At 45.0% G+C, this 20,455-nt stretch overlaps 1 protein-coding gene across 3 annotated transcripts in view; it reads right to left on the bottom strand.

Moving 5' to 3' along the window:
• Positions 1 to 20,455, bottom strand: part of FURIN (furin, paired basic amino acid cleaving enzyme) — a 382,970-nt gene that overhangs the window by 317,117 nt on the left and 45,398 nt on the right. For all 3 annotated transcript variants that reach the window (XM_085644360.1, XM_085644361.1, XM_085644362.1), the window contains one exon: positions 16,070 to 16,490. In XM_085644360.1, coding sequence (XP_085500486.1) covers positions 16,070 to 16,249 — 180 coding nt within the window. In that variant the 5' untranslated portion in view covers positions 16,250 to 16,490. The remainder of the gene's footprint in view (positions 1 to 16,069; positions 16,491 to 20,455) is intronic.

The following is a 20,455-nucleotide window of genomic DNA, read 5'->3' as shown; positions in this document are numbered from 1 at the left end:
CGGGGTTATAAAAAGCCACCACCGCCCTCAAATAGCCCGTACACACCAGCCATCTGTTTACAAAAGACTGAGCGCCTTCTGGAGGAGAAGAGGGAGTTTGAATGACCTCTCCATCAGTCATTTGGGACATTAGTCCGTAAAAGAAGACCTTTTCAATCCCACAGCCGGCAGCTTGGGGTCGGTCGTAGCCTGTGAGCTGGAGATGCCCCATGGCCAATTAACACCAGCACCCACACCGCACACAGTTTAGAGTTTCATGGAATCACCCCTCCGACAAACAGTGTGACCAGCGAGCACCTGAGAGCACCGGCGGGTACAGCGCCGAGGTCTTACGAGAAACGCACCTGGACAGCCACCACCAGGGTACAGCGCAGGAGCCTCATGCTGGAGACAGAAGACGGGGGGCCCTCGTTGCCCTGATGAGGCTGCACCCTGCGGAACACAGCAGAGTGACTCCGCCCCACGGGCCTTGTGTAACACTGAGAAACTGCACAAAACTGCTACCATAAACACACGCCCGCATGACTTTTTGTGAAATCACTGCACCGGTTTCCTGACTAACTCAGTAAGGAGATCGCTGCCCCGGGGTGTTCAGGTGTTATGCTGTTCACCACCAAGTGATGAATCACTGCCCCCTCCCCCCACACACACCCCAGTCACAACAGCGGGCGGTAAACAGCTCCTCTTCAATACTATCAGGCACTTTACTCCTTCAGTCCGGCAGTATGTTCAGTGTGGAATAAGCAATTGTATTTATATTGAGCTTATTACCCCGTCAAAGCACTTTTCGGTGAGTAGTAAAGCATTAGAGGTGAATTCTCTGTTAAAGCACGCACATTTAATTTCAGCCACATCTGCAATTGTGTCTAACTGACCTCTAAAGTCATTCTTGACAGGAAAAGCAATTGTAAGTTACGTCTTTCAAACTGCAAAATACCCGAAACCCTTGCGGCTCCACACACACTAACTAGTCCCGGAATGACTTACCTTGTGTGTCATATTTCACTATAGTCCAGATCACTGAATAATGGACTGGAATGCGTGATGTTCGGCAGAAAACCTGCCACGCATGTACCATGGAAAATGGCGCGCGGGTTTGCATGTACCAACTAAAGACAGCGAAAACATGAGTGCCTAAAATGCACACTCTAGCGGGAGGTAGGATTAAGAACACTCGAGATGCCACATAAGTCACGGAGAACAGGGCAGTGTGCCCTGAAGCTACAGTGCCTCGACAGCTCGGTAGATACAACCATCGCTGCAGAGCCGCGTCTACCCTGCGCCCTTCAACCCGGTGAGGATAAAAAGGATTCACATACAGTATATAGTGGTAGCATAAGTGGAGGCAGAAAGGCAATTCCCCGTTTGCCTGTCTCACAAAATGTCAACTTAATAGCAAGATGTGGCATTAAGATTTTTCTGCTTGACCTCTGAGTCAAGACTTATCCCACTCTCTGGCCTGGTTTGTAGCTCTGAAGTAGTGAAGTCTACGGACTGAGCACTTTGTAAATCTGAAAAGAAATGGTGAAAGGTCCTATTTACCTTAGACACGTCCACCCAAATGCATTAAAAAATAAATATGAATAAATTACTTTACCCCATGCCCAGCATACCAAATGATGTCAAACCTTCGGTCTAAACAGTAAGGGTCGGACTGCAAAAGATAGCGTGGTCTCCTGAGCACGGGAAGCCATGCTTCTTACATCCCTCTTCACACCGATGTGGAGTCATCACACTGGCACACAAGAGCATGGGGCGAGGGCGGGGGGGGGGGGGGGGTCACCTAGGCTTCTGTTGACACCAGAAGCTCGTCAGGTCTCCATGACCACACACCTCTCTGCTCCAGGGGGCGGCGGGGCATGTCTGGGCACCATACTCTGTAGGAGACACGGATGGGACAGTGCACGCCACGACTCTGGGCTCTGCCTCCCACTTGCCACAAGGGGGCTAAAAATGACCAGCGCTTACAAATTGGAGACGTTTCAAAAGAAGGCCTTCCCCACCACAGCCCCCGAAACTTGCCAAAACTCCCACTGCGCTCCACGTGGGGCATTCTGCCTAAATGTGTAATGTCCGTGCATTTTTTGATAGCTGCAAAGCAAGGGCATGCTGTCACTGGAGTTATTCTGACTTTCCGTGTTCGCACAAGGTTCGGGTGTAAACAGTATCACGTCTCGGTCCCCCACCTTTCATAATGTGGCCAGAAAGACTTAAAAGGCATCCTTCAGGAGCTTAAAATAGCCCTTACAGTGCAGGAGAATCTGGAGCAAGTGCCATCGACAACTATGTGGTACTGTGTGCAGATACACTCAAGATGTCAGTGTGCTCTGCGAGGGCGGTGTGTGTTGAGCGGGGTTGTAGCCCCTTGCCTTACCGTCAGCCGGCCTATTGCTAAATAGAGTCAGCAGTAGGGTGACCAGGTATAACCAGGAAGTAATAAATGGGACCACAATGAAAGCTGCGAAAGTGAAAGGTGACACAAAACAGATGTCAGCCTGCGCACTGCTGCTGGCTACCGAGAGCAAAACGCTCTGGGAGTGAACTTTTTCCTAAAAGCTTGGACATCCACACGCCTTTGGCCAATGGCATGCTGGAGCCAGACATGAAGGCCAATGGCGTGTGAGCACCACATGCACGAGCTTCTCCTGAAGCGATTCCAAGAGGTCTATTTCCTATGCAGCGCATGCGCGCTGCCATAGGCTCGACCTAAAAAGTGGTTTGTGGGAAGGGGGATGATATGACAATCTATTGTAAGGAATAAAACATACCCTGCTGTACAATATAAGACACTGCAAGTCCATTCGGAGTTCCATGACCTTATAAAGGAACTCTGCCTTCAGCCTCGTTGCTATAGGGTCATGAAACGCCTCTGACTTGCAATATCTTTATCATTTACGGCAGGTGGTACATTATACCTTATATAATGAGGTCTTCTTTTGTGTGAGAATTGTTCTTACTCAGAAAATAAAGTTGAACACTAATCACCGCCAAGAATATTTTACAAAATAAAAAAGGGTCTCACAGCACTACAGATCTAAATTGGAACAGGTGTAAAAATTGGAGTAATGCAACCAAGCATATCCAACACAAGATCACACTCGAAGAGAGGTTTGCCAAAAAGATAGTTAATCAAAGATTTTAAGTCTAGTACAGTCTGATCAACAATTAGCATCCAGGCAGCCTGTAATGAAACTGGTCCTACATACACCAAAGAGTGAGAAACACCAGAACAGCTTCAAAGAAACTGGGGAAGGAGCATGGCCTTAAAATACGCACATGCTAATGAAGTGGCTCACCAACTTAGCATACACCAGAAAGATTGTGACAAAAGAAACCGTACACAAGTCGGATTGATGACCACAGCCTCCTACAGATCAAATGCTAAGGAACTGGCGACTAGGTCCAAATTCATCGAAACAATTAGGAAACAAAAAAGGTGACCAAGCAAAGATGCTCAAAATCAAACATATACACAATTACTAATAACTAAACAAAGTCAAAAATAAGTAAAAGCACAGGTGACTAAGTGTAGTTTCACCAAACCAGTATGATTAAGGACTTGATGACAAGGAGCCAATCCGATCAAAGAATTAATTACCTAACAGAATCGCAAAACAAGTCAAATAGCAGAAAACTGAAGAACAAGCAGAGCCTCACCAAAGCGGTCCTACATAGAACTAATGAACAAACAGTAACAAATATAGGGGCTAAATTCCAAAAGCTCAGAAGTATGTAAAGACAAGATGGAGGTGCACAAACTGGTATCCAAGGCATCTTGCTTTCCGAAAGGGTGTCAAATCTCTCAAGATTCATCAAAATAGCTCGCAATAATAAGTTCTCAGAAAATCTCAACTGTGGGTACAGTAAGTCATAGTATTATACTATTGAAGGAAAGGTGGTATGAATGTATGGAGGCAAAATAGTGGGAGTTTAATAAAATAAAAAAATTCAACAAGTATGTTCTAAGTAACAAAATAGTTTGCGTTCTATTTATTGCCTACAAAACAGCTGTTGCAGGACTTTTGGATCGATGTTATTGAAATAAAGTTAGAATAATAAGGTTTCCATTAGAAAATGTACTCACTAAGTACTTCATTCTTAGCTACAGGAGCTCGGAAAAATAGATCCGGTCATTAACGTTGTACCCAAACCAACTTTGGGTGAAAGCAGGACTGTCCAACAGGACTCTTATCTCGGGGGAAATGGCAATATCATTTGTACACAAGAAGCGTGAATCTTTAAGTGCCCAAAGAGTGGAAAAAATAAAGGAATACAATTTAAATCCTATGAGAAAGACGTCTGAGAGAACTGATACACACACTGTCTAGGAACTCACTGTAATGGGGTCTCCACCAGAGGCTCTGTATATCAGCCAGTTTGTCTTCTGCCAACTTGTACGACATTCAGTTTGCACTGCACCTCGATCTTTTAGAGGTTCAGGCAAGAAAAAGTGCACTTCCAACAGCGGGAGCCGGGTGGTATACTGCAGGAGCAAGAACGATGTGCACAACTCAAAGTAACAATGATGGGACACCAAAGACTGCCATGCAGTATTCAGACAGTGCACCTAGTGTGAAACGCATCATCACAAATGGAAGCAAACTAGAAGGGCTAGGAAGGAGGTGGGTGAATGCACGTGGACAGTAGACATCAGCTTGGTTTAGGCATTCAATATAAGATTATGCACTGGCGTGTCAATGCACACATCTCGGGGGGGGGTGGGCAGCTTGGTCTGTGATGCGGTGACCGTATCACTGTTCTAGCAGGAAGTGGTCACGTTTCCGCAAATACCAGGTGGAAAATCAATTCGGTTTCAGTTAACAGACCCTGAAGAATGAGTTTCAGTGCCACAGTGAGCCCAATGGAGACTTCTAGTGGAACAGGTTAGCTCCTTAACATTTCCCTTTCTAGGTCTTTCCATAGGTAAAGGCAATTTGCTTTGGGTCAAATGCCTGTCTGTTTGCAGAAGTCAATCAAGAGCACTGTATTAATGTTCATACGACTCTACAAGTACCTCCATAGAACACGTGCAAGAGAGGACATGCCTACAAAGGACGTGAAGGCACCAGTGGAGAAACACAAGAGCATATCACAACTGAAAGATCTGTGCACCAGGATCCAATCTACAGACCTTGTCAGTCACAGCAGAGTCTTCCATGGGTCAGCAAACTACCAATCTTCTGCTTACATAGGTCTACAGCGGCAGGGCTTCAATGGACCTGCCCAGTTTAACAGTAAGTGACTAAGTCGTTCCATAATTTGAAGGCGGCTCTTGCTGTATGTGCAGAAAGGACCTCTCACAAATGCAGATTGTTGAAGAAAGGTGACTGCATTCAGTTTCCCACTCAAATGAATCAGTAGTGACCATCATTTGATGAGTTGGGGCAAGGGAGGAACAACTTCCTTCTTTCATTACACGGAGTCTGAACTCAAACAAACTTATTTTTTAGATCAGCACACATCAAGGGACAGCTGCAAAACTTCTGCTAAGCGTTTGAATTTAATGGATACGCCAGCTGAGAACTACTACTATGCTGGCGGACGACCATTCTCGTAAAACTGGGACAAAAAAAAACAGCAAATTTTTCCCAAAATTAATGGTGCCTAATATAACTAAGGCTTAGTTAGCAGCATTTGTATAGTGAATTTCTGCCATTGGTACGGCCTTGATGGTGTCAGTTAAAATGAAAACAGCAAAGTATGATAAATAAAGTCACACTGAAGTCAAAGCAGACTAACAATAAAAGAAGCATTGGTAATACACCAATTTCGCCTATGTAAAGGCTAAAGAGCTACTTTCTGCAATGATCGTCCGGAGAAGAAAAGAGCTCCCTGAAAGATAACACGGGAATAGAGAGAATGTGGCACAGCGGCCCGGTTCGAGTCTTGGTTCTGCCGCTCAACATCCTGTGAATCTATGCAAATCACTTCATCTCTCCTGGTTATAAATTGTTATATAAATATAGTGCAAGAGCAATAGGCAAAACTTTATGAAAATATATTTCAACAAAGCAGATGTTAACAGTATTTCGGCAGCGGAAAAATAATGAGAAGCAGGCATTGCTAAATGCAGGAAAATATGCTACAGCCAATAGAAATGGAGGAAAGGTAAGTGGCAAACACAAGAACCAATGAGAAGCCAGGAAAGAGAGGAGGCGGCGGATGAAAGTCCCTTTTAAGTTTATATACATTTTTTTTTTTTTTTTTTTTGTCCTCATCTGCCAGACAAGTTTCAATATGCAATCTTGTAGGTTTACACACATTGTGCTGCCTCAGTTGCCAAGACTGGTTGGGGCAGTAATAGAACGGAAAGCTCACCCCTCAGCAACATGTTTCCCTTTTAAGTTTATATTACAAACAGATTTGTAAAGCACAGCATAAGAGCTATGGAGGCAAAACCTAAGAAATAAAACATATTTAAAGAAGTTGCAACAATATCTAAAAGCTTGGTTACAAGAAGAACACTACGTACATATGTCTAAATGATTGCCTCTGAAGTCATCAGGTACCATTCCTGGACAGGGAGGGAGGAAAGAAGCCGCAATGTTAATGAGAGCTAATAATGACAACCAGGACACATATCCGGACAGGGTGGGTAGTGACATTTCAATGTTAATGGAATAGAGTAAAACCGCCTTGTTAGGGTGCCAGCAAATAGGTGAGTAATTGCTGATAACACGGCGGGTAAGGTTTAAGCATGTACACCCAATATACATTGAACGCCAACTTAAAAACTGAAGATGCATAGACTGAAGCACTTAACCACAGGGGTGCGCCCAATATACTACCACTCATGAGGCCCTGATGTCAAAGAGGAGAACAAAGTGTCACGGCTCAAGCACGGGTAGCGCACATTCACACATCCATTAGTATAATGGAGCACAGTGACCGGAAGGAAAAGATGTGCCAAAGTGGTGAGATGAAAGGAGCGAGCCCTGCATAGCTGAACACCATTCCTGGGCTACTCCAACAGCAAAAAGGGTCATTGTTGGGGCTGGAAAACAAATGCATCGTTCTGAGTCCAATAGCTCAGAGTTCAATTTTAGACAGCCTGGAAGCAGGGCCCATCATACGAACATTAGGAATCCAGAAGTGGCTGGAAAAAAAAAAAAAAGTCACCGGTATGACTTTAGGTTCAGCCTTATAGACATGAGAGCAGAACCAACTGCATGCCTTTGTGCTCAGTATGACGTAAGACTCCGCTAACACTCACCACAGGCCCCAAAAAACAGGCCCTTCTTCCAAAGCTGATATTTGGTGGAAAGACGCACAGTAGCAGCAAGGGAATGCTTCATTTAGAGGTCTAGAAAATGATCTGTATTGTCCACTATCACCCATTTGTCGCGATACAGTGACCAAAGAGGTGCAAGTCAGGACAGTGCAGTAACATGTTGCAGTTCTGCCACATTACAGCTTCAATTTCAGTATCACAAAATCGCTGAATGATAGATCAAAAACCCCACATCGATCCGCTGAAGGACATTTCCAAACCTATATTCTGCTACTCCCGGATGCACGTTTCTCTGCCTGGAACAGATGTTCATCTGGAAGCACCACCACAACACTTCCAGGAAAGTCCCTAAGCGAGGCCAGTTTATGCTACCTTGGACCTCTCGAGCTAGACAACATCACAACGTGCATTTGGATATCAAAGTAGTAGTGAGCAGGCCTGTGCTCAGGCCAACACTCCGACACTAGTGTAATGTTCAAAGTTTTAAGAACAAAAACACAGGCAGAGGGTCATCTGTGAGTGACGGGCACAGAATGAGCACTTTACCCTGGACCCAAAGAGGAGGTGGGAACATTGATGAACACGCTGACCCAGGAAGGAGGAAAACAGAATATTGCTGGAAGCCCCAATGGGCTGAAGATCACACCACCCACTATTCATTAACGAAGTAGCGCCCATTTGCAGCAGGACCATCTGCTGCTTTCAGAGACAGACACTGGTAAATTCAAACCACCAAGCCCAAAATAAGCAGATTTAAAAATAAGAACAGGCCATAACAGACTTCTACTGCAGCTAAGTAAATTATGAACGAGGGACTAGAGGGCGAGGAATAATGATATGGGGAAAGGCACCACAAGCCAATTGGGTCTTAAAATAAAAACATATATTTTTATGGTAGTTTTTCTCCACTTTATGGTTTAAATCTTTATTGAAGGGAACGCAAGTCATGGTATTCAATGCAACGACCAGTGTGCACCTGTGGGTCTCGCAGGACTGCAAAACGGATGGTTGACTTGTGCAAATTATACAAAAGGAACATGGAATAAAACCGAAGGAGAAGCTATACCCTCCGCCCACTCCCATAAACAGTCAGAAAAGAAGAAAGAAAGAAATACGTGAGAAAGAACCTCCCGCATCTCCCACCCGGCCAAAAACAGAGAAATGATAGTCGCTTCTGGGTAGTACCCTTTCAAGCAGGTGTGTTTGGCACCTGTAGGTGGAGTAGGCGTAAGTAGCAAGAGCATGATAGTTCCCTAAAGTCCTGGGCTAGCAGGGACAAGAGTGGTTGCCATAGTTCGCTAAAGTCAGAGCCTTTGCCCGCGATGGTGAGCGAAATCTTTTCCATTCCTAATATGTGCCGCAGTCGGTGGAGTCACCCTATATGTGTCGGGATATGTGTGGATTTCCAGTGGGTAAGAAGGCTTTGCGTTGCAGAACCCAGTGCGAGCGCTATCTGCTTAGCCCTCCTAGATTTCAAAGGATAGGCGTGTGGATTGGGCACTCCTAACAGTACGTATGCTGGGAGACGTGGGACCTCTGTGTCAAGGTATTTGTCTACTTCATCAAGCACTTGGGTCCAATAAGGAGTCAAACGATCACATTCCCAAAGCAGATGAACAAGTGTGCCCACCTTCCCGCATCCCCTCCAGCAGTCCGGGTTGTGTGCCCCATCTATTTGGTGCAGTCGCTCGGGGTGTAATACCAATAGTACGCTAGCTTGGTGTAAGTCCCTCTCCCACCGGGCCCTACCTGCATGGAAAGTGTGGGTGTAACGAGACAGGAGCATACTATACAAGTCCGTGATCAGATTCTTATCCAAGGAGCGGGTGATCAACCACCTTTTTCTCCACTTTAAAGAACACCGGTTTATCAACCAGAGATAATAGGAAGATCAAATAAAAGAATCCAAAAAAAAAAAAAAAAAAAAAATTAAAACTCCATCCTAAAGTAGGATGGGGTACGGGTAGAGAATGTCCACTCGCTGTGTGTGTCCTCTAGCAATTGGTTACATCTCTTCATCCCAGTTCACATCCACACTGTGGAGTTCTCGCTAAGGGGCTCTGCAGCGCGAGCACTATATAAAGGAGCCCTGAACATTCAATGCCCTCTCTGCTTTATTGGCTGCCCTATTTTAGGTCTGCAGTTTAAGTAGACTATCTTTTCAATCTTATTTTGAGAGTTCTCTCTTGATGCCAGAGTGTGACTAGGACGCTCATCATTCCTAGATCAGAATTGAGCATTTTAGCCTTCTGTGGCAGAGTTTAAAAACCGATTGCGCAGATGGTGCAATGACCACTACTCGAGCAAAGATGTAAGGCAAAGAATTAAACAATATATATATGTTACGAAACACTACACCTTAGCAATCAGCATCAACAAAATGAAAACTTACAACCGCTCCTTCTCTGGCCAAGCCCCACAAATTTGGAAAGCACCGCCTCCTGCTACCAGATCTAACCCCTCGACTTTATCCTTTAAGAAAGAAGTAAACATGCATGTGCTGAATAGATTCCTTCAAGACTAGCCCTATAGCCCCTCAGCTTGACTACCTTCCAGAGGCACATCTGGAGCATCAATAGGTCAGCTGACTTATGTTGTATATGCTTTCTGCTTGCATATTCGCCATTGCATTTCTCCCTGTATCTAGAACTGACCAGCTTTCTAAACAGCGCTCCGATACCCTGTTCGGGTCATATTCACGCTATATAAAATTCCCAAACTAAAAAATGCCACTTTCATGAGTGAAAGAACCCTTGTTTGGTAAGGAGGGTCAGAGGCAAGAGGGAGGTTGTTAAATCCTGCACAGCATACGCAAGCAGCGCCGCAAGAAAGCAAGGAGTATTGGAAGATCCAATAGGTCTCGCCTATGAAAGAGCTACTGGCCTTGCCACTATGATTTAGCCATGTTGTACAGCAGCGTGGCTGTTAAGCATTGCTAAAATCTAGTGGGGTAAAGGAGAGTGGCGTGCAGTGAAGTGTTGTAAAGTGCAGTGTTATGGAGTGTGTAGAGTTGAGTGATGTGGAGTGTCGTGGAGGGAGTAGAGTGTCGTAGAGTGGAAGGGGGTAGAGTGGAGTAGAGTACCAAAGTGGAGTGGCATAGCGTATTGCGGAGAGGTGTAGATCGGAGATGCGTAGATTGTCATAGAATGGACTAGCATAGAGTGGAGTAGTGTAGGAGAGTGGAATAGCACTGAGTGGAGTAGTGTTGTAGTTAAGTTGTATATAGTGGAGTGTCAGAGTGGAGTAGAATGTTGGAGTGGCATGGAGTAGTGCATCGTAGAACAGAGTGGAGTAAAGTGTCATGGGGTGGCATAAAGCATTGTGGGGTAGTGTTGTAGAATGCAGCAGTATTGTAGAGCGTAGTAGATCGTTTTAGAGTGGAGTATAGTAGAGTGCAGTTTCGTAGAGCGGCCTAGAGTGAAGTGGTGTAAAATACACTGGTGCAGAGTAGATTGGAGTAGAGTGCAGTGGTGCAGAGTAGATTGCTTCAGAATATGGAGCAGTGACAGAGTAGATTATTTCAGAGGTGAGTGAAGTGGCAGATTGGAGTGGTGAAGGGTGGACTGGTGCAGGGTAAAGTGCAGAAGTGTAGAGTAGAGAAGTGCAGAGTTCAGTGGCGTAGAGTGCAGTGGTACAGAATAGATTAGAGGGTTGCAGAGTGTCAGGATGTAGGGTACAATAGAGTGGTGTAGAGTGCAGTGGCGTAGAGTGGAAATGAGTGGAGTAGAATAGTGTAGCGTAGAGTGCAATGTCAGAGTGGAGCGATGCAGAGTACAGTGGCCCAAAGTGCAGTGGAGTGGGGTAGAGTGGTATGGTGCAGGGTAGAGTGGAGTGGTGCAGAATAAAATGAATTGGTGTAGAGTTGAGTGCCAAAGAGTGCAGTGTTTGCGCATCGAGTGCAGTGGAGCACAGTAGAGTAGTGTGGGGGTAGAGTGCATTGGCATAAAATAGAGTGGTGTAGAGTAGAGAGAAGAGGAGTGGGGTAGAGTAGAGAGGTATAGAGTGGAGTCATGCAGAGTAGAGAGAAGTAGAGCAGAACAGAGTGCAATGGTGCAGAGTAGAGAGGCGCAGAGAGGAGCGGTGCAGAGTGCCGTGACGCACTGTGAAGGCACCCACCAAATTTTAGAACTTAGGAGTACGTAATTATACGGGATGCATGAATGCTTGCATTTTCTTTCTCGATTTTAATTGGGAAAAAAAACATTAGACAACCCAATGACGGATAGCTTGTTTGACGGGATTGGTTAACTTACGGTCCTGAAGAAAGTCACGACCCGGTGGGGGCTAAGATGGCTAAAACATGTTGACCGCGATATGTTCAATGCCAGGGGTGTCTTAATTTGCCCCATTAGGCATCACAAAACTTTTTAACCTTACCCTATTATCAGTTGTCAATTAAAGAATCCTTTTGGTTACCAGAGGTAATTTAAAATGCATACAGACCCCGATAAGGATATCATCCTTAGAAGTGCTCCCTCATTCTAGAGGTTAAGCCCATCCAGGCATATTACGTGCTTTGGATGTGGATTCAATGGTGAAGCATGCCACAAGAGGAAACTCCAGTGGGTAGCAGTCCTTTTAAAAATCGCTAAGGATTAACAGGATAGGCAAGCCATCACAGTGGCACCACAACCCTCTGATTAAGTTGTGTGCATATTTGAAAGTTGAGTGGTTTCACTCCCTTACTTCTTACTCCCCCCCCCCCCCTTCTATTGGGAAATAATCCATGTGCCAATCATCCAAGTATCCATTCAACCTCTCACTCGTTCATATATCGATTTATCAACCATTTGCCATTCATTCGTGGCAGAAGGTGCCTGGAGAATATTTCTCATCATGAAGACCCAGTGAAAAAGGAAAAAATCTGTAAAAATGAGAAATGTTAAACCAGAGTGAGAGGTGAGGGTCAGAATTTGTAACAGGCAGGGTGTGGTTTGGGAATGCAGAACAAGACTTGAGAAATCCCAGTCAAGCTGGTGGAGTGATGGCTGCAAATCAATCGAAAACTCAAGATCATGCCTTATGGCAATTTCTTCAGCAGTCTACTGAAGAAAAACAAAGCTCGTTGGAGGGACTATAACTAGTCATACTCTCGGAGGAAAGTCTTGTAGCTTAGTTACAAATGGTATCTACTTGATCCAGCAGCTGACATATGGGTTTATCTGGACATTTAATGACCTGTTAAGGGGAGTGGCTTTATATTGCATCTTGAAGCTGGTAACTGATCAACAACAGTGCTTATTGTAATTGTATTTATAGAGCGCTTACTACCCCCGACTAGTATTACATATTTTCTTGCCCACTAGATTTTCATTCGCTTTTTAACACTAGACATACAGAGCCCACTGCCCAAAATCCCACAAGCTGGACCTGTATACAGTAGAAACAATTTATAGCTGGTGAACTGTAATTTGCACCTGGGGCGCTAGCCTTTCTTTGCTACCTTAGCATATGGCTGGCATTAATGGATGACTTCCCCTGTCCTTGTAAGAGAAAAGGGTTAAACTTCCCTATCGCATTTTCACAAAAACACCCACCTAATCAATTAATAAAAGTCCAAGCGTTATTATGGAAACGAAGGTTTTTTTGTGCAACATACTCACTATATGAGACAACATAATAAATTGAAGCACAGCGTGGGTGGAGTGCAGCGTTATCCACACAGAGGTTTGTGTGGAAAAAATATATTAAAAGGCACAAACTTGGGTGGAGGGCGAGACACTTGCATGTTGTCCTGTAGTCATTTAGTCAGTCACACCTCCATCCGTGATAAACAGGTGCAGAGCAGAGACTCGCACTTTCGCTTTCGTGGCCACCAGAATTTCTCTACTAGAATTAAGATCTCTTCAGTTTACGGCTCCTATTATCAACCTCCTCGGGAAGGAGGGTGGGGCATTTAAAATGGAGATGTCAAATCCATACCTGGTTCTTGATAATGCTATGCTGTGCACCAACAAAGTACGATGTTCAACAAACTGAATCAACACTGCTACTAGTGACAAACACACAATCTTCTGGAGGCCGAAACCAGAGTGTAGTGACATCTGAAAAAAAAACAACTATCCCAAAATAGAAACAAAGGGGAAAAAGCCTTCCTCCCAACAGCCTTGTACTCAACTTTAGCCCTTTCCAAGAATCCATTTCAAACATGCAGAAGCAATTAGTGGAGCAAGTCATGCTATCGCTCAGCTGAAACACTGCAGCTGACCCCTGCTGTAATTTCACCCGATTAATCTTCGGTTCATTTGAAGCCCATCAAATAATTACAGTAGGGAAGGAATGTGAAAGCACACGAGAAAGATTAGCGTCAGGATGGTCCAATATTTAATGAGGGAACAGACAGATCCCCGATAGCTGGGCTTGGAGAATAGCTGACAGGAAATAAAGTCGCAATGCCTACCGGGGCTAGAGTACCCCCCTCTGAGGAGATGAAGGCTGGGCAGGCAGACAGAACCGTCCATGTTGAATATTATATATATATATATATATATATATATATATATATATATATATATATATATATATATATATATATATATATATATATATATATATAGATCACGCTTCAGTAACTGGGTTGGTCAATCACTGCATAACAGGAGCAGCTCCTCCATTTGAGAGGAGGAGTGTCTCCCCACAAGCCACAGAGCAGAAAAATATGAAAGGTAATTACCATTTTATTTTTCAGCAATCCGTCCCGAACGTAGTGTCGGGAAAGGGCGGGGCGGGGCCAGTGCCGCTGAGTTGCAGCAACAGGGAGCTGTACAGTGCACTTTAAATTGTGAATGTCTCTTTGGACGTCCGTCTTGCGACAGCCAGCGAAACATGCGCCATTCAGAGTCCTCCAACCTAGCTTTCTTAGACAGTTGGGTTATAGAAAGTGAAGGCCTCCAGTGCTCTTCGGAGTTCTGAGAGAGCCTGCTCCATCCAATCCTGGCACTGCTCTCATGCTGCAAGAGCAGCGCCAGGATTGGCTAGTGTAGTTTCCTTCATCTGGCGTAGAGAAGACAGAGGGAGGAGGACATTGCGCTGCACGTTGAAGGCAAGTCTATTCTCTTTCTTTTTTTGTGACACATCACCTCACCACCCTTGGTACATGCCAGCCACCACTACCGCATAAGGGTTCTGCGGTCCTATAGCTGGCTCACATGAACTTAGATACAACCAAAGAACAGGTGTGTGGAGAGATGCTATAAAATAATTTAGCATACAAGGTGTGCTATTAAACACACCTTAAATTGATCACAATTTACAATGATGGCAGGCAGTTAGGATACAGAGACTTCTCTAGTTGGCCACCATACCACTGCTCTTAATAGAGGCGTAGGCAGGGGTATGGAACTTACAGGACGCCATTACACAATTCCTTTACTCACCCATCTACATTTTTTTGCCACGCTCCACAATCATGGTGCAAACATGTTCAACTATTAGCATTCGATTAGGTCTGCACCAAGCTGGAAAATTCATTGTAAACATTCTGCATAAACAAAACGAACAGAAACCAAGATTTCCTATGCGTATTTCAATTATCTATTAAAGGTAATCGAAAGTGTTATGTTGTTTCATACACACTTATACAGAAATCGCAACATTGTCGAAAATCTTAAAGCGGTTTACATGTTTCCTGGATTGTCCTATTGCAATACTATGGTCCTTGCTTAACTTTCCTAAATTGATTTTTATCTCTGGCATATATCCCTTTTACTAGTCACATGGCACTACCCGATCTTTCTGGGGGTTTATATAAGGCGTGCTTTATGTACTTGCAATTTAGATTATGCATGATACAAACCAAAGCTTCTTTTCTTAGAGGTACCCGCACACGTGCTGCATAATCAGACTTGATATTTTATTATTATTTCAGTTTTATAAAGCTCAAACTTAGTCCAAGGGAATTGAAAAAAAACTTTACATGAGCACCAGACTACATTACACCTTTCAGGTACGGGGAGATTAAGGGATTTGCCCAGAATCACAGGATGCTGATCCGAGGTCTGGATTCGAAACTGGTTTCCCATTGCCAAAGTAAGCAGCTCTGGCCGTTAGGGCACATTTCCTGCCCTAGAGGAAAAGTGGAAGGGGTTGTGGTACCAACAGTATTTTGGCAACTTGGAAACTTACTTTGGACTTACTCGTTATTTCCTTAGGAGACAGACAATGCTTTGAAAATCGGGCCTACGGCAAATTATAGGGCAATAAATGGCGCCTTCCGGTCTGTGATGGGTTTTATATAAAAGGAAGGAATGCTTTGTTCCACACCATCTCATGAAGAAAAATATATGCATCCAGGGTGGTAAAAAAAAGTGCAAACAGACCAACCCTGCAAATGAAAGTATGAGTAGTACGCTGGTACAAAATAGTGCACAAAACAATCCTGACACTAAACAAAAAATCAATCTGTCTACGAGCAAAACCATAATAAACCAACTGTAAAGCAAACAAATGCCCATGTACAGTAGCAAGGCCCTGCATTGATAAAATATTAGGGGGAGTGGGCATTTTATTTTCGGGAGTGGTTGGCAGAGATGGTGGTAGCTAATGATTGCTTAGAAGAAAAAAAACCTTTACATTTTCTTTGATGGTCATAAACAAAAAAAAAAAAGTTTCCTCAGCTGGTGAAAAGCTCAGAACTTCAAGGTCTACAGCTTTGTTACAAATCAGAAGGACTGGAAGAGATACATTGATTTTAAAAAAATCATTTGAAAAACGCAATACTAGAATTGCATTAGAACACATGTGCAGTCATTCTGCTCTCAACAACATCAGGGAATGTCTATCACATGGTACATAACTCATATTGCAAACCTCTGTTTGCCTAGCACCGGCTGAACTCACCTGGCCATGATTTATGAAGCCGTACTTCTTAGCTACGCGATGTGCCTCCTCTGGGCCCCCTGGGATATGAACAGCCCAAGTGTTAGTGTAAACTTTCTGCCCCATCACCACCTCGACGACCAGTGTAAGTCCGCTCACGTAGGTCCACAGAACAAGTATAAAAGCAGATGTCCGATCCATGGGAAGGTCTGACCGTCCTAGGTGAAGGCGAGACTGGACGATTCAGAGGGCAAAGTCTTCCAGTCCCTCCTCAGACAACCAAGATCTTTTAGTGTCCCGTCTATGTTCGCCCAGTTCTCGAGCAGTCATGAGTATCATGTGGTTTATCTTAGGTGTCGCACAAGCCAGTGAGGAAGAACCGCAGGTAGACCAGGGAGGCAGGCAAGGCACGAGGACATCAGCTTCTGGATCTCAACTGCTTCTACATATAAACAAAGGAAAAAATGAATGCCACAATAGCAAGCACTTGGTTTGAGTCCTCAACACAAATGCAGGCATGTCCGTAACAAGCCGATCAACACACGAAACACAGGACTCATTAACTTCATTAGGTCACACTGTCCTTAAATTAGGTGCAGGCTGAGAGCAGAAGGAAATGTATGATGTGTCCAATCTACTGCACAGATCAGTAGCGACAAAGGAGCCAACAGGGGCACTGAGCACAAATAGGAGGAACATTTTTTTTTGGGGGGGGGGGGGGGGGGGAAGGGGGGGAGGGAGAAAACTGGGGGTGGATTGCAATGCTGCAGGGAACCAGCACTTAACCAATATCATTATTGAACATTGAGCCATGCCTTTCGCTAAACTGTCTCACACAGTCTTATACCCATTCACCTCATCTTTCTAAAATGTATACGTGCACACATCTATCCCTCCATAACATGCCACTCCTCCCCCTACCAACACACATCCCCCCCCACCCCCTGCTTTTCCAATTTTCAGGGTGCTACTTGACAGCTATTCACACCTCTCAATAGTCACACAACTGAGCACATGCAATGCAGAGATGTACGGAAACAATCTGCAAAATTAAAATAGTGCCTTCATAGCTCTTGTAGCTCATCTAATAATTCCACCAACCATCTGAATTAACACCGATATCCCCCCCAACCACTAACGAATATACTTAGCTACTCTTTGAAGTCTAAGGTTCCTCACACAAAGTACATCAAAATTCACCCAATACCCCCCAAGATGGGCACCTCACAGACAGCACTTTACGCTCACCAGACTTCACCATGCCGTATAACACTGCTTTCAGGCATTCCATCAATGCCACTAGAACATCAAAGCTACCACTGCACCAGCTTTTCCCCATCACTGTTTCAGCACGAACAGCTGATCTCCATGATACTACCACAACAGAACAATGCAACAGCGCAGGGACCCTCCATCTAGATGATCTTAAACAGTTCATATTTACTGAAACACAAGTTATGTTAAAGCGGATTCTGAGATCACACAAATGTAAAATTTAACCCATCTGAAACGGAGAAGGGTAGAGACATGAATTACATTTTTATTTACATAAACGCAGGCACAGATGTGTGTGGAAGAGTGCAGATCTATACACACACATGAAATGGTCTTAAGGAATAATAAGTAGTCCTTCAATGCAAGACTTTATGATGTAAAGGAAATGCTTTTTTAGGTTGAGCCAACAGCACAGAGCATTGGCTGTCTGTTACGAGGCATACCAGTGGCGTAGCTAGGGGGGTGCGGTGGGGGCGGACCGCCCCAGGCGTCACTATTCTGAGGGCGGCGGCCGCGCGGCACTGTCCCGTTACCACGGCCTTTATAATTTATTTGGGGACACTATTGTCAGTCAGTGTACTACCCAAATAAATTATAAAGGCCGCCGCAACGGGCCAGTGGCCAGTGCCCTGCGGCCGCCGTTTGAAATGCAAGCGCTGTGCACCCCATTCCCGAAGCTGACGTCATAACGCAGACGTGAGGTTAAAGTCTGACATTGGTGTGTCGCCCAAGTTTCACTCCTTGCCGTGCACTCTTTGTTTCTGCGGCTGTCACTCCAGCCTCCCGTGCACATGATGTTCTGACATTTCCCCATGCTGGTCGGGGAAAGTGAATAAGTGAACCATCCCACCACAACAGGCAAGGCTGTCACCCGATACCTCACCTCACAAGCACACAGGAACTAGAAGGGGCCTCTCAGAATGATGAATGATCGAATAACACCTGAGTTTCCGAGCAGACCCAAAAAGGTCGGCTGTCTTGAAGGGAGGGGATTTTAACTAAAAACGGTCGAAGATCTAATAATCTCGGCTTTAAAGAGCAGAGTTATCTAAAGATAAACACAATTTACAGACCTAAACAGCAGAGCACAGCTAAGGTACTCTGATTTGAAGTCCCAGACTCGAGACAACATTTGTGCCTAGTGATAATTACGTCATAAAAAGATGTCTACTTTTAAAGAAATGCCTCAGTTAGTCATAGGATAACTAGATCAGCGTCAAGAACGGATCGTATGAGAGCAACAAGGCAACAAAGTCAGCAATTAAGTGTGAATTATCATTCAGATGCCAGTTTGAAATATTTTGTAAATGTAATAATTTTGCCTGCAAAAAAAGTTTTTCAAACATTGACCTATTTTCGCCCAAAAACAGATTTAACTAATGATAAGGAATACTTTTAGTTTTTTGTCTAATTCAAGCACATAGCAAGAATTGTACTTCAAACACAAGCTTTTCATGTTTAGCATAAAATGTTTTTCTTATCAAATGCTTTCTTTTGGTTTTATGAAATTACACTAACTTTATCCCAAATATCACCTTATTACGGTCAATGCCGTAATGAGATCACGTAATTCCCATAAACCAACTATGCGGTTTTATTCCCACATATGCCGCCCAGCCTCCATGAAGTGCTGGAGAGAATTTCATGTGTCACTGGGGGCCTCAATCAGGTACCGCGGGACGGCCGGAATTACGCGTGTCCAGGCTGGAGCGGCGCGCAGGAAACAGAGGAGGAACTGGGCGAGAGGGCCTCCTAAGTAGGGGGGCAAGCCTCGCCCCCACCCCCAACGGCCCGCCTCCACCTACACACTATTGGGAGGTCTCCTCCCTGGGCGTAGCCTCGCGCGCGAGGCAGAAAAGGGGGAAGGCTCCGACGGGCGGCCACTAGAGGGCTGCCCTGCTGATGTCCCACTGCTTGGGACGAGGGCAGCGGCATTTTCTGTCCCTGCTACCCTCGTAAGTTTACAATGTTGAGCTCCCTCCCTCTCATGCCAGTCATGCCATGGTATAACATGCCCTTTTCCTGCAGTTGCATTCCTTTGTATGTTATCTATGATGAAATGCGCACGACCCCACCGTATATACAAAATAAATGTGTCCGTCTGTAACACAAATGGTGCTCATGTAAAGCGCTCTGATACCTTCCGGTCGAGTTTGTGTTACATGAAACCCCCCCCAAAAAAAAACACCTGCCGTATCCATAGCTGGCAGAAAGGGGACACTGTAAATGTCCAGTATTTCTAAAGCAAGAACAAGCACCCGAGGGAGTCAAGGCGCTGGGGGCTGTCGGGAAGATTAAGCAAGCTATTGCCCAGAGTCACATGGTGCTGGGCTGATCTGCCACCAGCGATTGAACCGTGAGCCTCTGTGTTCCGAAGTCGGCCGCTGCACCACAACTAAGGTATGGCACAGCATTCCTGCAGTAAAGGTACAGGAGGGTGCCCGCTCACAGCCAGTGTTCCCCTGCCACCAGCGACGTAGCTAGGGGGGGGGGGGGGGGCGGTCTGCCCCAGGCGTCACTCTTTTGAGGGCGGCGGCCGCGCGGCACTGGCCCGTTGCGGCAGCCTTTATAATTTATTTGGGGACACTCACTGACACTTCTGTCAGTCAGTGTACCCAAATAAATAATAAAGGCCACCACAATGGGCCAGTGCCGCGCAGCTGCCGTTTGAAGTGCAAGCGCTACGCACCTGCTTGCCAAAAGCAAAAAATGCTGCCTGCAGCGCACGCACCAAGGTGCGCGACGTACCTCAGCATTTGTGGTTGTGTGTGGGTCCGTGACATCCGTCCCAGGGCGGTGCACATTGTTAATACCCATCCAGCACATCCGGCATGTATATATATATATATATATACACTTTAAGTTAAGTCGAAATGATATGGCTTACGTCAGACCGAAAAACATTTACTAGAAAGATACATTATCTCCTCACTCTAATGCCCATCACACACCTTTCCATTAGTTGCTCCTGAGTCGTTGTGCTCTATGTACCTAGAGGTGATTGAATTTGTGGTGCTGTATGATTAGAAATCAATTCCTTCCAGTACAATATAAAACCATAGGCGTTTTGCACCCCGCGTGGTGTAAATCAGTGCCCTTACACATTGGTCTTATGTGAAGATCTCTGGGGCT

The sequence above is a fragment of the Triturus cristatus genome, chromosome 3_1 (assembly GCF_964204655.1).
Source record: "Triturus cristatus chromosome 3_1, aTriCri1.1, whole genome shotgun sequence".
Lineage (NCBI taxonomy): Eukaryota > Metazoa > Chordata > Amphibia > Caudata > Salamandridae > Triturus > Triturus cristatus.
The sequence above is the reverse complement of the archived record's forward strand: the minus strand, read 5'-3'. Positions and strand labels throughout refer to the sequence as shown.